At 42.4% G+C, this 15,115-nt stretch overlaps 1 protein-coding gene across 3 annotated transcripts in view; it reads right to left on the bottom strand.

The window, feature by feature from the left end:
• CACNA2D3 (calcium voltage-gated channel auxiliary subunit alpha2delta 3) overlaps nt 1-15,115 on the bottom strand; it is a 1,571,161-nt gene that overhangs the window by 889,332 nt on the left and 666,714 nt on the right. For all 3 annotated transcript variants that reach the window (XM_029600901.1, XM_029600903.1, XM_029600904.1), the window contains one exon: nt 320-470. In XM_029600901.1, the coding sequence (XP_029456761.1) occupies nt 320-470 (151 nt within the window). The remainder of the gene's footprint in view (nt 1-319; nt 471-15,115) is intronic.

The following is a 15,115-nucleotide window of genomic DNA, read 5'->3' as shown; positions in this document are numbered from 1 at the left end:
AGGATTGCAGAAATGGCGTCCTCACTCCTCGCTCCATCACCAGGGAGTTGTGGTAAGTCGGGGGGGGGGGGGGATTAAGGAGGGTGAGGGGGTTTATATTTTTATTTTGGCTCAACAATCGCGATTTCCCACATATCGAACATATCTATGTTCGATATGTGGGAAATCCGATCGTTTATGTCGAATCAATTTTTTAAGTAAAAAAAAAATATGAGTTGCGTTTTACTAATGCGGTCAATCCGAATGCACACCCCTAGTGTTTTCACAAACTGTTATAAGCATGTTATGAAGTTACCAAGCTAAATAAACCTTTGCCTACCTTTATTGTACATGTTGGTTGGCACTTGGACATCACTCAAGCTGATGTTCACAGGCAGATTATTAAAATGGTCATTTGGTAACAAAAGAAATTCCAGAAAGTTTCCTTCTTCATTTCTTTCATTAATAAGGACAGCATTGAAGTATTCATACTGGAAAAAGAAATCATATTGGTCATTTTCCATGTAATCATCCTTATTAATATAATGCCGTAGGCTTCTTTTCATAACAAATAAGGTGAAAACCAAAATTATCTGTTTGCTTAAAGACAGCTTCTTATAGCAGTATTTTACCACCAGAACAAATGCACAGTGTTGAGGCCAGCCTACTAGTCAGGTCTTCCTTTCCCTGGGTCAGCAATGGCTGGGGCTGCTATGGAGGAAATCTACTACTACTATCATTTCAAAATTGATAGACATATACAATGCTGTACAGATAGTCAGATGTAAGAGACAGACTCTGCTCCAAGAAGCTTACAATCTATACAAGACAAACATGCATGACAAACAAGTCTTTGTGAAGTGCATTTACTGTAGAGAACTACTTATAATGTAAAAGCTGCTTCAAAAAGGTAAGTTTTAAACTGGATTTCAATATGGTCAAGAAAGAAACATGATGCACAGAGTCAGGAAGTCTATTCTAGACATACAGCACAGCAAGGAAGAAAGTGAAGTTGGTGGTAAAGGAGATGAGCACAGATAAGCCTGTAGGCACCAGTAGGAATTTTTATGAGCCACAGAAAATAGCTAAAATCCCATTTCTTCCAAAGTTCCCTTGTCAGGTTCCATGCCCATCCCCCTTCCACATCTCATCTGCATGGAGCCATTGGCAGGCATAAGTCAATAGGCCAGCAGCATGGTAATAGTGTGTGCATGCTCCCAGTCCTCAAGGTTGCTTACCCTATTAGGAAAAGAAATGGACACCAGTGTGAAGAAGAAACCACAAGTAACCAGGAACACACCCTCACTATGGGCCTCATTTTCTAAAGTATCGCAGGCCTGCGATACTTTAGGAAATAAGGGGCGGCGGGCCGAAACAGGGGGGCGGGCCTGCGCTAGCCGGCAGCGATCGCTGCCGGTTTCGCACCCAATAGCACCACCATAGGAGGTGCAGCTATTGGGAGCAAAATAGGACGCGAAAAGGGCATTACCTTTTCGTCATCTGCGGCGGCTTCGCGGAGTCAGCCCCGGTGACGTCCAGACTCCTCCTCTTCCGGGGCCGACTCCACCCCCAATTTGGTATCGCGTGCGAAATGTCCCTTACCACGTGCGATACATTTAGAAAATAAGGCCCAATGTCTCTTACTGTTGGTCTTGCAATCTTTCATCTGCAGATTCTGAGCATATTTTAGCCTGGCAGGTGGAAAAACCTGGCCAGCATTAGCTGTTGGTCTTTTCATCAGTAGTTAGTGAGAGAGTCTCTGCTAGCTATAGATGCTTCTTCTTCTCTCAACCCAGCAAAAGTGGGACAAAGTACTGCACCACCCCACTTCAAGCTGAAGGAACCAGAATCAAGTGTTTAGGCATCCATACAACCACAAAGTTGCCAAGTTACCCAGTTCCAAAAAGGAGATTTTCAACCAGTCTTGGCTTTCTGACCACTCCATTCTGATGAGTTTGGTTCTTACAGTTCTGATTTCAATAGGTAGAAACTAGGGGTGCCAACTGGTACCAGATTTTCAGAACAGGCTAATTCAGTCCTGGTTTAACTCCACTGCATGCATCGACTTGTAGTATTTTTCATAGAATGCAGTAGGGAAATCAGAACTACAAGTGCCTTCATGCAATAGGGTAAAATCAGGATTGGATTAACCTGTCCTGAAAATCTGGATCCAGTTGGCAATCCTAGTAACCCTCAAGGATTACTAATACCACCAGGCAGTGGGAAGTAAGTTCAAAACCTGACCTGGCCACAAAGCTTCCTCCTGGAACTGGGCAACTTCACAGCTCTGCAACCATGTCACTGGGAAAATTGTAGCTCAATACATAACTGTGCAAATTTGAGCCACCTTACAATATGATTATAGCTAGCAGTGTAAACAATTTTTCTATATGCTTGCTGTACTCTTTCTCATTTGGATAAATAGACAATGACCAGTAGGGATGTGAATCGTTTTAGGACGATTAAAATTATCGTCCGATAATTTTAATATCGTCTTAAACCGTTATGGAACACAATACAATACAGATTCTAACGATTTATCGTTATAAATCGTTAGAATCGTGAGCCGGCACACTAAAACCCCCTAAAACCCACCCCCGACCCTTTAAATGAAATCCCCCACCCTCCCGACCCCCCCCCCCAATAACTTAAATAACCTGCGGGTCCAGCGGCGGTCCGGAACGGCAGTGGTCCGGAACGGGCTCCTGCTCCTGAATCTTGTCGTCTTCAGCCGGCGCCATTTTCCAAAATGGCGCCGAAAAATGGCGGCGGCCATAGACGAAAAAGATTGGACGGCAGGAGGTCCTTCCGGACCCCCGCTGGACTTTTGGCAAGTCTCGTGGGGTCAGGAGGCCCCCCACAAGCTGGCCAAAAGTTCCTGGAGGTCCAGCGGGGGTCAGGGAGCGATTTCCCGCCGCGAATCGTTTTCGTACGGAAAATGGCGCCGGCAGGAGATCGACTGCAGGAGGTCGTTCAGCGAGGGGTTCCGGCGCTTCGCTGAACGACCTCCTGCAGTCGATCTCCTGCCGGCGCCATTTTCCATACGAAAACGATTCGCGGCGGGAAATCGCTCCCTGACCCCCGCTGGACCTCCAGGAACTTTTGGCCAGCTTGTGGGGGGCCTCTGACCCCCACGAGACTTGCCAAAAGTCCAGCGGGGTCCGGAAGGACCTCCTGCCGTCCAATCTTTTTCGTCTATGGCCGCCGCCATTTTTCGGCGCCATTTTGGAAAATGGCGCCGGCTGAAGACGACAAGATTCAGGAGCAGGAGCCCGTTCCGGACCGCTGCCGTTCCGGACCGCCGCTGGACCCGCAGGTTATTTAAGTTATTTGGGGGGGGGGTTCGGGAGGGTGGGGGATTTAATTTAAAGGGTCGGGGGTGGGTTTTAGGGGGTTTTAATGTGCCGGTTTTTCGATTTTTCGATTTTTAACGATTTTTAACGATTTTTCACGATATTTTACCTCCCCAAACGGCAACAATACGATTCCCTCCCCCTCCCAGCCGAAATCGATCGTTAAGACGATCGAGGACACGATTCACATCCCTAATGACCAGTACTAAAAGTTCACATTTCTCAGAAAAAAAAACATTGTCGGAAGGTCACACTGTTATACAATTGAGGACAATATTATGAGTCTGCGTAATGAAGAATATGTCTGATTAAGATAACCAAGAATTCCCAGATGCCTTTGCTGTATCGTGGCCTGTCAGAGGTGAATGAACTTTGAGAGACTTTCTGACTATCACAGATTCAAAGGATGCAGAAGAGTTGGGAAACTGGTAAATCCTGCAAAGCTTATAATTACAGGCCAGGAAGGCATCAATGACTTGCAGAGAATCTCTGAGACAGATTTGCTGGCAACAAAAGGAGAGAGGCCTATTTTAATGGCCACATTTACTTCACAATGCAGGGATACTCGTTCTGCAGGAAAATAGGATGCAAGCCTTTATCTTGCAGATATTGGTTTCAATGACCTGAAACCAATTTGAATGAATCCTGGTGCCAAGCTCTATTCAAGACCCAGACTGGGAGGTGTTTACAATAAACAAAGAAGAACAACAGAAGACAAGAAGAGAATACTTGCATCAAAGCCAGTATGATACAGGAACTTGTTTACATTGGGAGGAGTAACAGGGTTAGAAGAATTCTTAGTTGAGGGAGGTCCTCACAAGCATTTCCTATACAGGATAGATTGTCATGACAAACAGTATCATGTGTTTGTGGGCGGTTACACTTTTCTGGAAGCTTCGAGAATGTTGGATTTTAATTATATAAGTCAGAGCAGGGCAGAAATTCATTGAGATGCTACTTATTACAGAAAGAGGGCAGATTGCATCTCACAAGAACACTTGTCTCTGCATGTCTTTTGAAAAAGCCAAAATAAACTAAATTTTAAAACCTCTTGCTGAATTGCAGTGTTCTTGTGCCCTAAGCTATGAGTCTCAAAATTAGACATTTTGGCACCCCAGATGGGACTCTAATAACTGTTGTTATTGTTAATTATTAATTATTAATAAGCTGTAGTGTTATGGTTGGTGGACAACCTAATACTAGGTTCTTGAAGGGTAAAAAAATTTGGCTTGCCGTTCAAAGATTGAGTTACCCAGGTAGCCTGGAGGTTTATCCCGGAGAATTATGAGTTCAGAGCAGATGTGGAATGAAGTTGGATCTATTTTGTGAGTATGTAACAAAAAAAAAAAAAAAAAAAAAAGGAAAAATCTGTAAGTAGCAATGTTTTTATTTTATTTGTTGTACAGTGTATATAGCTTGTGTGTTATATCAGGTTTAGAATATTTTTTGCAAAATGTTCTTTAATATATGTTAGGGAGACAGGACATGAGTTGATGATTTGATTAAAATCAGATTGAACAATTGAACAAACAGAGGGATAGCCAGCACTAGTCAGTCTGGGGTCTTTTGTTCTTAGACCGCATGGCATGCGCTCAAGCAGTTTCACTTTCACTTTACACCTGGTGAACGGCTGAGTAGAGCGGCTGTTGTAAGTGTGTAGATTCAGAAGGAGAAAGAGGGAATAAGATACAATTGGTAAGTTGAAAGTTTTATAATTAGTATGATAAGGTGTTTTTCGTTAGTGGATTTTTACCAAAGTTTAGTTGTTAAACAAAAACAAATGCGGTGCTTTTAAAACTAGAAACTGCATGGCTGGATATTATAGTTTATAGCTGTCTGTGATTAGAGGTACATAAATGTCTCCAGTTTATTTTAGTCTATGAGATTTATTGTTATCAGTTCATATTTAAGTTTGCTTTGGAGTTAATGCGTGATTGCTGTTAGGGTATCATTAACCAGAGAAATGAAGTTTTTCAGTTTTTTGGTGTTTTGCTTCTCCCCTCTCCCCCTCAAGGTACAGAGCTGACTAATGTAGCCATGGCTGGCCACAAGGACTCTTATGTTCACTGTAAACGTAGAAAAAGAATAACCAGCCCAGTAAGCTTTTTAGTTTTTGGTTTTATTTCCTACCATTAATGCAGAGATGCTCATATTTGCATCTAAGTTTTTAGAATTGTGTGATTACCGAGAGTTTATTGTGCATTGTGTTTCATTTCATTTGGTAAGAACGAAAAGCATGAACTTGTGTTTATTTAAAGTCATTCATAATTAGATTTGATTTATCATTGGAGAGGGATGTATGGTTTTGTTCTTTGGTCAGGGGTATAGGCAGAGAGATAGAAAGGAAAACAATCTATAGATATACTACAAGAGAGCAACTTTATTTTAATGAAATGATTTGTTTAAGGGTTTTATCACTTAACAAACCTATGCATTGAGGGTAACAGTTGTTTAGCGGGAAAGGAGTTGAACCCCCCCCTTAGGAATGTGGTTGAGAAGAAAGGAAAAAAAAAAAAACACCTGGGAGTGAGTCACTTTTAAAATGGATTTTACAGTTCTGCTGAGAGGTTTGAGGTTTAAGTATGTTATAGGACAAAGTGCAAAGGTGATAGAAGAGGGACTAATGAATTGATCTGTTTAATGTGAAAACAGAAATTTGTGTTGAAAGTATGGGGAAAGTGAATATTAGGGATGAGAGATGAAGTAATGTTGAAGAGGGAAGAGATTTAGGAATATGTAGAAGGCTGTGTGCTGAGCAATATATGTGCAGATAGGATTTATTTTAACTTAAACACAGGTTAGAAATAAACGGACGGCATGCAGCAGTAAGGATGATAAATATTTCTCAGTTTTGATTATACTTCAGTAGCTGCTACCTTTTAGAAGAAAGGAAATGAATTAGGTTGTTTATTTTGATGGGAGTTCAGGTAGTACATGTTTGTATTGTGGACTGGTTAGATGATATGTAAAGGAGTAAGATTGTGAGACGGTGAACAACAGAGAAATAAGCAGCAATGCATATTATCTATTTATGTGCCAGTAAGAAAAACTTTTGGTTAATGTATATTAGTATGTGCCATCCTTTTATTTTGCATACTTCCAGACTTTTAGCTGATATGTCTGTGCTTTTGGAAATGATTCGTATTTCTATTTAGGGTATTTGCAGGATTTGGTAGTAAGAACTTTGTGGAACATATGCATATTGGATGGAAATAGAATGACTTCTAATTAAGTGAAAACAAAAAGAGATTTTAGATTTGTAAAAGGAAGTAGCTCTTATCACAGGGGACAGCGCCTCCTAGGGGTGGATTATCAGAGAAAGGAAAGTAGTTTTATGACTGTTTTTTGCTGAATTAAGGTATAACAGTAGTTTGACTTTTAAAGAACCTGTAATGTCATTTTTAATTTTCATTTTAAACATTATATTAACTGTCATATATTAGATTTCTTTCCAGGGTACCAAAGCACAAAGCGCATCTGTCTCTGTTCTATGGGAGATGAAGATCAGTTTTTTCCAGTTTGATTCCTTTTCAATTTTTTGAATAGATCTATTTTAATTTTCATTCTGAGTTTTTGTTTTCTTTTGTGGATCGATCCAATTCTTTTATATTTTTTAAAATACTTTTTTCTTTTTTGAGCTCAAACGTTTGTCATGTGGTCTGTTCTATGTTACATGTGTACAAGGAGGAATGAATGAATGAATGTATTATGTGGTCAGTGCTGTGACATATATGTTTTAATGTACAGTTTGCGTATTTATGTTTGTGGTTTGGACCATTGCATGATGTTTTGAAATAATGTGGGGATTATTTGGCAACTTAAATATAGGGAGTACGTGACATAAAAGTATTTTCTTACTACTTAATCGGATTTGTTGCACTTTTATTCAGATTTGACTTCATACACATGCATCTAACCTAAGGAGCTAAGAGATTCTGCCTTGACATCATCACTGAATCCTACTAAACGAACTATATACGCCCTGAATGCAGAAATTATGGTCACAGACTTTCTTACATATTATATGGACTGCAAGGCTTACAATTTATACCTGATATTTGCTTTTTCTATGTTTTGTGGGAATGACTTTATGCAGAATTTGGGTTCTTTCATTCTCTGTCAGCACTTAGGTGTTCAAGTTAATAATATTATTTGAAGTGATGCTGTTTTTATTAGTTTGTATGTTCCTAGTTAAGTAGTATTTTCCAGTCTTAGACTTTATAATACTTATATGTTGAATCAGTTAAATGCATATGTACTAGGTTTTCCTATCTTTATCTATGGAAGCTGCTTTGATCACATAGAGGGTGATGTGTTTCATTGTGATTCAAATATGATAATTCAGGGTTCAAGAGGGAGATCTCTTTATATTTCTCTTTCACACCAGCCTAAGTTATAAGCTATTTCTATTCTTTGGTTTTGCAGCTTGCACTTAGGATAATCACTTTGTTGATCTTTAATATCTCAATATTCTATCTCTTATTCTAATGTTTTTGCTGAACCCTTCTTTGAATATCTTTTCTTATGACACTATTTACTAGATTTTACCTAATGACTGTTTCACTCTCTTTCACAAAGATTACTGTTCTCCTTGAAACAAATACATACCTTACACTTGAGGAGCTCTGCTATAGGGATTTGTAATATTCTATTACTATATTTTTGGGTTTATTAATTGCTCATGGTTCTTTTCTTTTTATTTTGGTCCTTTCATTATAAACTCTATCTGTGACTTATAAGCTAGTGGGTTTCTATTTAGGATTCCAAAGGGGAAGATATAATTTTCCTTATTTCTGTCTTTTATTTATATGACATTCTTTCCTTTCCTGTGTATAATCTTACACTGATGGTTTATCAATTCTGTAAAGTAGTTCACATAATATGTTAAAGACTTTCTCACAGAGTTAGCTTTCATTTATTGTTATGATTATCCCCAATATATTTAGACTTACCATCATTTGAGAAGGGTATGAGCCCCATTTCCCCTAGAAGTATCTGAAGACGAAGCAGTATTACTAGCCATCATCTACCTTAAAAAAATTAATACTTGCCCTACACAGTTGTATTATCTCTTAGACATATGACTGTCACAAGTGAATGAGGACTGTCCATACAGTGAGTGCTTTCACTGCTACAGGTTGTTGTCCTAATACTGGATAGCACTATAAATACCCTACAGAATTAGTATGATGTTTCAGACTTTTGCTATGCCTTTGCCTATCATGCATACGCCTTTGTATTTGATCTTCCATCACTACAGCATATGACTAGAATATGTCTTATGCTTTGCAACACTTTTACATCATGTATGCACAACACAGTATGAGTTTTTCTATAGATTCTTGGTTTTCTTCTATGTTATTGGTTTCTTTACTTTTCTGGTAAGGTGCATTGATTATATCCCTGTTTGCCATTTTTAATGAATATTATCCTGGGTAGTTGTTCACAACAACAGTATTCATTGAAAAGATTTGCCCAGTATACCTAGTATTATATGAGAAACACAGTACTTTCATACTAGTCTCTCTGTGTACTTATCTTTACATGTTATACCACTATTATGTACTTACTTGATTCTGAAAGATAACATATGTGATCATGTTATTATGAAGTAGGTCCTTTTTATAATGCAGGTATCTGTATAGCTCCATTATAGAGCTAATAGCTACCTAGTGAAAATTAGTTTTGATGTTATTTTTTGATTAACTAGTGAATGCTTGTGGGAGCATCCTTCATATTAATTAGGAATCTAGAGGGACACACACCTATGCACTACACCTGATAAATACCAAGGTTAGGGGTTAGGCTACACTTTTAAGTTCCTCTGTCATGGCTTAGCATCGAAGACTGATTGATGTGACACCTATCCATTTTAAGGTGTCCCATAGAGGGAAATGAAGAATATGTCTGATTAAGATAACCAAGAATTCCCAGATGCCTTTGCTGTATCGTGGCCTGTCAGAGGTGAATGAACTTTGAGAGACTTTCTGACTATCACAGATTCAAAGGATGCAGAAGAGTTGGGAAACTGGTAAATCCTGCAAAGCTTATAATTACAGGCCAGGAAGGCATCAATGACTTGCAGAGAATCTCTGAGACAGATTTGCTGGCAACAAAAGGAGAGAGGCCTATTTTAATGGCCACATTTACTTCACAATGCAGGGATACTCGTTCTGCAGGAAAATAGGATGCAAGCCTTTATCTTGCAGATATTGGTTTCAATGACCTGAAACCAATTTGAATGAATCCTGGTGCCAAGCTCTATTCAAGACCCAGACTGGGAGGTGTTTACAATAAACAAAGAAGAACAACAGAAGACAAGAAGAGAATACTTGCATCAAAGCCAGTATGATACAGGAACTTGTTTACATTGGGAGGAGTAACAGGGTTAGAAGAATTCTTAGTTGAGGGAGGTCCTCACAAGCATTTCCTATACAGGATAGATTGTCATGACAAACAGTATCATGTGTTTGTGGGCGGTTACACTTTTCTGGAAGCTTCGAGAATGTTGGATTTTAATTATATAAGTCAGAGCAGGGCAGAAATTCATTGAGATGCTACTTATTACAGAAAGAGGGCAGATTGCATCTCACAAGAACACTTGTCTCTGCATGTCTTTTGAAAAAGCCAAAATAAACTAAATTTTAAAACCTCTTGCTGAATTGCAGTGTTCTTGTGCCCTAAGCTATGAGTCTCAAAATTAGACAGTTCCTTTGATGAATGAACTGGTAATGTACATAAAACTACAATAGACTTATCTTAATTATGTTCAAAATAATGTTGAAATAGGTTTTTTTTTCTTCATTAACATAATTCCAGTATTTTGGAGTTATTGCTATTACCATGTGACAGGGGCCAACCAATGGCTCCGGTACCCCCTGTGACATAGTAAGGGCAAAGGCTATCGGCGCCATTTTGAATACCGGCGGCTGACGGCGTATGTGCAGTAGATGGCTCCTGGACCCCCGCTGGACCACCAGGGAGTTTTGGCAAGTCTTGGGGAGGTCAGGAGGGTGGGGGGCTGTAGATAATTAAATTTTAGCCGGGAAACAAATAAGAATGGAATGCATGAACGGATCGGGGGCCCCCCTTGCCGAATGCAACGATTCTTCCCCCTGACGAATACGAATACCGAATGTAATGTATGCGGTCCCTCTGCACATCCCTAAAGGACTATCATTACAATGGTTGTACTAGGGAAGGATATAAAAATAGGGGAAATACTCTATGAATGAAGGCTCATGATACCATTGGCCAAATTTGCAGGTTCCAATTGAGCTGGAAGCTCAAAGGAGCAAGAAGGAGAAAACCATCAGGCCAACTTATATAATTTAAAAAAATGATATTTTTCACAAAATAGGAAATAAATCAGAGATTCAAACAGTCTTTGAGGGCTACCAAAATGTCTATTCGTCAGGACATTTGTAATTAATAACCCTCTTCCCAAGCATGTAGACAGTAGTCAGGGGAGCTTGAAGAAATAAAAATAAAATAAAATAAACAAACAAGAACTTTAAAGTATAATGATTAATAGAAGGGATGTGAATCGTGTGATCGATCGTCTTAACGATCGATTTTGGCTGGGGGGGGAGGGAAATCTGATCGTCATGGTTTTTTTTTAAAAATCGTAAAAAATCGGAAATCAGGGGAGGGCGGGAAAACCGGCACACCAAAACAACCCTAAAACCCACACCGACCCTTTAAAACAAATCCCCCACCCTCCCGAACCCCCCCAAAATGTTTTAAATTACCTGGGGTCCAGTGGGGAGGTCCCGGCGTGATCTTCCACTCTCGGGCCACGGCTGCGTTAATAGAAATGGCGCCGGTGGCCCTTTGCCGTTACCATATGACAGGGCAAAGGTAGCGCCGGTGCCATTTTGGTTCCTGTCACCCGACGTCACAAGTGCAGGAGATCGCTCCCGGACCCCCGGTGGACCCCCAGGGACTTTTGGCCAGCTTGGGGGGGCCTCCTGACCCCCACAAGACTTGCCAAAAGTCCAGCGGGGGTCCGGGAGCGACCTCCTGCACTCGCGCCGTATTGCCAATATTCAAAATACAATATGTCATACATAGTGAGGGCAAAAGTAGCACCGGCGCCATTTTGAATATTGGCAATACGGCGCGAGTGCAGGAGGTCGCTCCCGGACCCCCGCTGGACTTTTGGCAAGTCTTGTGGGGGTCAGGAGGCCCCCCCAAGTTTTTTAACATAGTGAGGGCAAAAGTAGCACCGGCGCCATTTTGAATATTGGCAATACGGCGCGAGTGCAGGAGGTCGCTCCCAGACCCCCGCTGGACTTTTGGCAAGTCTTGTGGGGGTCAGGAGGCCCCCCCAAGCTGGCCAAAAGTCCCTGGGGGTCCAGCGAGGGTCCGGGAGCGATCTCCTGCACTCGTGACGTCGGGTGACAGGAACCAAAATGGCGCCAGCGCTATCTTTGCCCTGTCATATGGTAAGAGCAAAGGGCCACCGGCGCCATTTCAATTAACGCAGCCGTGGCCCGAGAGCGGGAGATCACGGGAAATCCCCCCACTGGACCCCAGGTAATTTAAAACATTTTGTGGGGGTTCGGGATGGTGGGGGATTTGTTTTAAAGGGTAGGGGTGGGTTTTAGGGTTGTTTTGGTGTGCCGGTTTTCCCGCAGATTTACAATTTGACGATTTTTTAACAAAAAAAACCATGACGATCAGATTTCCCTCCCCCCCCCTAGCCAAAATCGATCGTTAAGATGATCGATCACACGATTCACATCCCTAGAGATTGGTCAATGCGAGCATTTCTTTCAAATTATAAACTGCTTTTATTTTGTAGTGCGTAGTTATATTTAAAAAACTTGGTGAAGGACAGCTACTTTGAAATAGAATCTTTGTTACTACTCTGCCTGACTCTTTTATGTCTTTTTTGCTTTAAAGTATTAGTAATTTAATGCAGTACAAACCAGAATGAGCACAATGGAATGGTGCCATGGTCTGGCAGGCTGGAATCAGAGTGTACGCCCTCAGTAGTGACACAGGACTGCAAGGCAGGACTGGTAATGGTCTTCTGCCTAACTAACCTCCTCCCCCACAGGTTGAGCTCTTGGGTTGTGGGGGCTGGTAGAACTTTCCTTCTGGCGAACATCATAGCTGGCACAGACTGGAAGCTGGATACAGGCTAGGAGCTGGAAGTAGGCCCCAACTGGGAGCTGGATTCAGGTATAGGAGGGAGCTGGATCAAGGCACTGACTAGGAGCTGGATTCTAGTATAGGCTGGGAGCTGGAACTAGGCAGGTCTGAAGGTAAGGCCAGTCCAGAGGACAGACAGGGGCTGGCTATAGATTGAGCTTGAACTAAGGACAAGGGCAAAGCCTGGGAAACAGATGAGAGACTGAACTGGCCTCGGCAGGACAAGGACTGAACAAGACAAGGACAGGACCAGACAAGGATAGGACTAAACAAGGACTGAATCGGATAAGGAACAGAGAAGTATAGGACTGGGACATGCAACAGTAGACAATAAAGCCCAATAGGGCACAAAACTGGGCAAGTCAACCCTAGTAGGCCCGAAGGCTGCAAGGCAGGACAGGCAGGCCCAGAAGGATACTGAGCAAGGCTAGAGAACTTAGAAGGCTGCAGAACAAGGCAAAGAAGCCAGGAAGGCTACAGAACAAGACAGGAAGCCAAGGTGGGTTATAGAGCAAGGCAGGAGATCCAGATAGACCACAAGGAAAGGCAGAGGGCCTGGATAGGCTACAAGGCAAGGTAAGACAAGTTTGGCCAGGTCATTCAGCCAAGGTGACTCCATGAAGAGGCACCAAGGGACTGGACAGGCTGGGTTTATTAAGCCTGGGGTTGAGGCATCAGGTGATCAGCGATTTGGTAACTTGCGCAGCTGTAAGTGATGCTCGCTGTGGACCCCTGGTGGATGGGAGGCTTCACAGCAGGCAAAATCATAACAAAGGGATTTAATGTATATTTTAAATGTTGAAAGCCTACACTCAGTTTCATTATAGCCTATTTGTATCTTAGTTAGGTTATTTGTGAACAGAAATAGCCTAAATAGATTAATGTAGAAGGTAATCACTTATATCAAAAATTGCTCAAATGACCACTATAACATTTATACAAATGGTATATAATTTTGCTTTTACATTATCTAAGGCAATTCTGTTTATAATAACTATGATAAGACTACAGATGAACTATACTAAAGTGGGGGAGGGAACTAAAAATGAAAATCATCATTATACAAGGGAACTCAAAGACACTACAATCATATACAATGACATCACTGACATAGCCAATACTGATAAAAATATTTAGAATTTCTATAGCTTTGGTAATGTACATAGTACTGTATCAGATAAATCTGACAAGGCTGCATAGTCCTTACCCAGTCCTTTGGAGTACAAGGATAAGTGACTTGCTCAAAGTCCTAAAGTTGGCATTAGAAAGATATGAACACATTTCTTAATTTTGGGTTTTAACCAATTCACAAAACCACTAGGGGTGTGCATTTGGTCCCTACATATTGACAATCCACAACGGATGTGCCATATTCATTGTATTCGTGGGGAAGCAAAACGTATCGCGATTCCCCACGAATAAACAAATCTTTGCCGAATATTTGGCTGCCTAAAGAAACCAATTTAAACAAACCCCCCACCCTCATGACTCCCCCTCAAGACTTACCAAAACTTCCTGGTGGTCCAGCGGGGGGGGTCCGGGAGCCATCCCCTGCACTCACACCCTCAGTGCTGGTTTCAAAATGGCGCCGATAGCCTTTGACCTAATATGTCACAGGGGCTACCAGCGCCAATGGTCAGCCCCTGTCACATGGCCATCGGTGCCATCTTGTGCTCCTACCATGTAACAGGGGCTGATCAATGGCACCGGTAGCCCCTGTGACATAGTATGGGCAAAGGCTATCGGCGCCATTTTGATTACTGGCAGTCGACGGTCTAAGTGCAGAAGGTCGCTCCCGGACCCCCGCTGGACCACCAGGGACTTTTTGGAAGTCTTGGGGGACCCTCTTGACCCCCACAAGACTTGCCAAAAGTCCAGCGGGGGTCCAGGAGTGACCTCCTGCACTCCGGCCGTCAGATGCCAGTCCTCAAAATGGCGCCAATCGCCTTTGCCCTCACTATGGTCAGCCCCTGTGACATAGTGAAGGCAAAGGCTATCAGCGCCATTTTGAGTACTGGCATCCGACGGCTGGAGTGCAAGAGGTCGCTCCCAGACCTCCGCTGGACTTTTGGCAAGTCTTATGGGGGTCAGGAGGGTCCCCCAAGACTTGCCAAAGTCCCTGGTGGTCCAGCTGGGGTCCGGGAGCGACTTCCTGCACTCGGACCATCGGCTGCCAGTAATCAAAATGGTGCCGATAGCCTTTGCCCATACTATGTCACAGGGGCTACCGGTGCCATTGGTCAGCCCCTGTCACATGGTAGGAGCACAAGATGGTGCTGATGGCCATGTGACAGGGCTGACCAATGGCACTGCTAGCCCCTGTGACATAGTAGGTCAAAGGCTATCGGTGCCATTTTGAAACCAGCACCAAGGGTGTGAGTGCAGGGGATGGCTCCCAGACCCCCCGCTGGACCACCAGGGAGTTTTGGTAAGTCTTGGGGGGGTCAGGAGGGTGGGGGGTTGAAGTTAAATTTAGTAGAGGAACAAATCGAAATGGACATATTAACGGATCGGGGTGCCATATGGCCGAATGCAACGTATCCGCCCCCCCCCCCCCCCCGACAAATCCGAATCCCGAATGCAACGTATGGCGTCCCTCTGCACATCCCTAAAAACCACCCTTC

The sequence above is a fragment of the Rhinatrema bivittatum genome, chromosome 4 (assembly GCF_901001135.1).
Source record: "Rhinatrema bivittatum chromosome 4, aRhiBiv1.1, whole genome shotgun sequence".
In the NCBI taxonomy this organism is placed as follows: Eukaryota; Metazoa; Chordata; class Amphibia; order Gymnophiona; family Rhinatrematidae; genus Rhinatrema; species Rhinatrema bivittatum.
The sequence above is the reverse complement of the archived record's forward strand: the minus strand, read 5'-3'. Positions and strand labels throughout refer to the sequence as shown.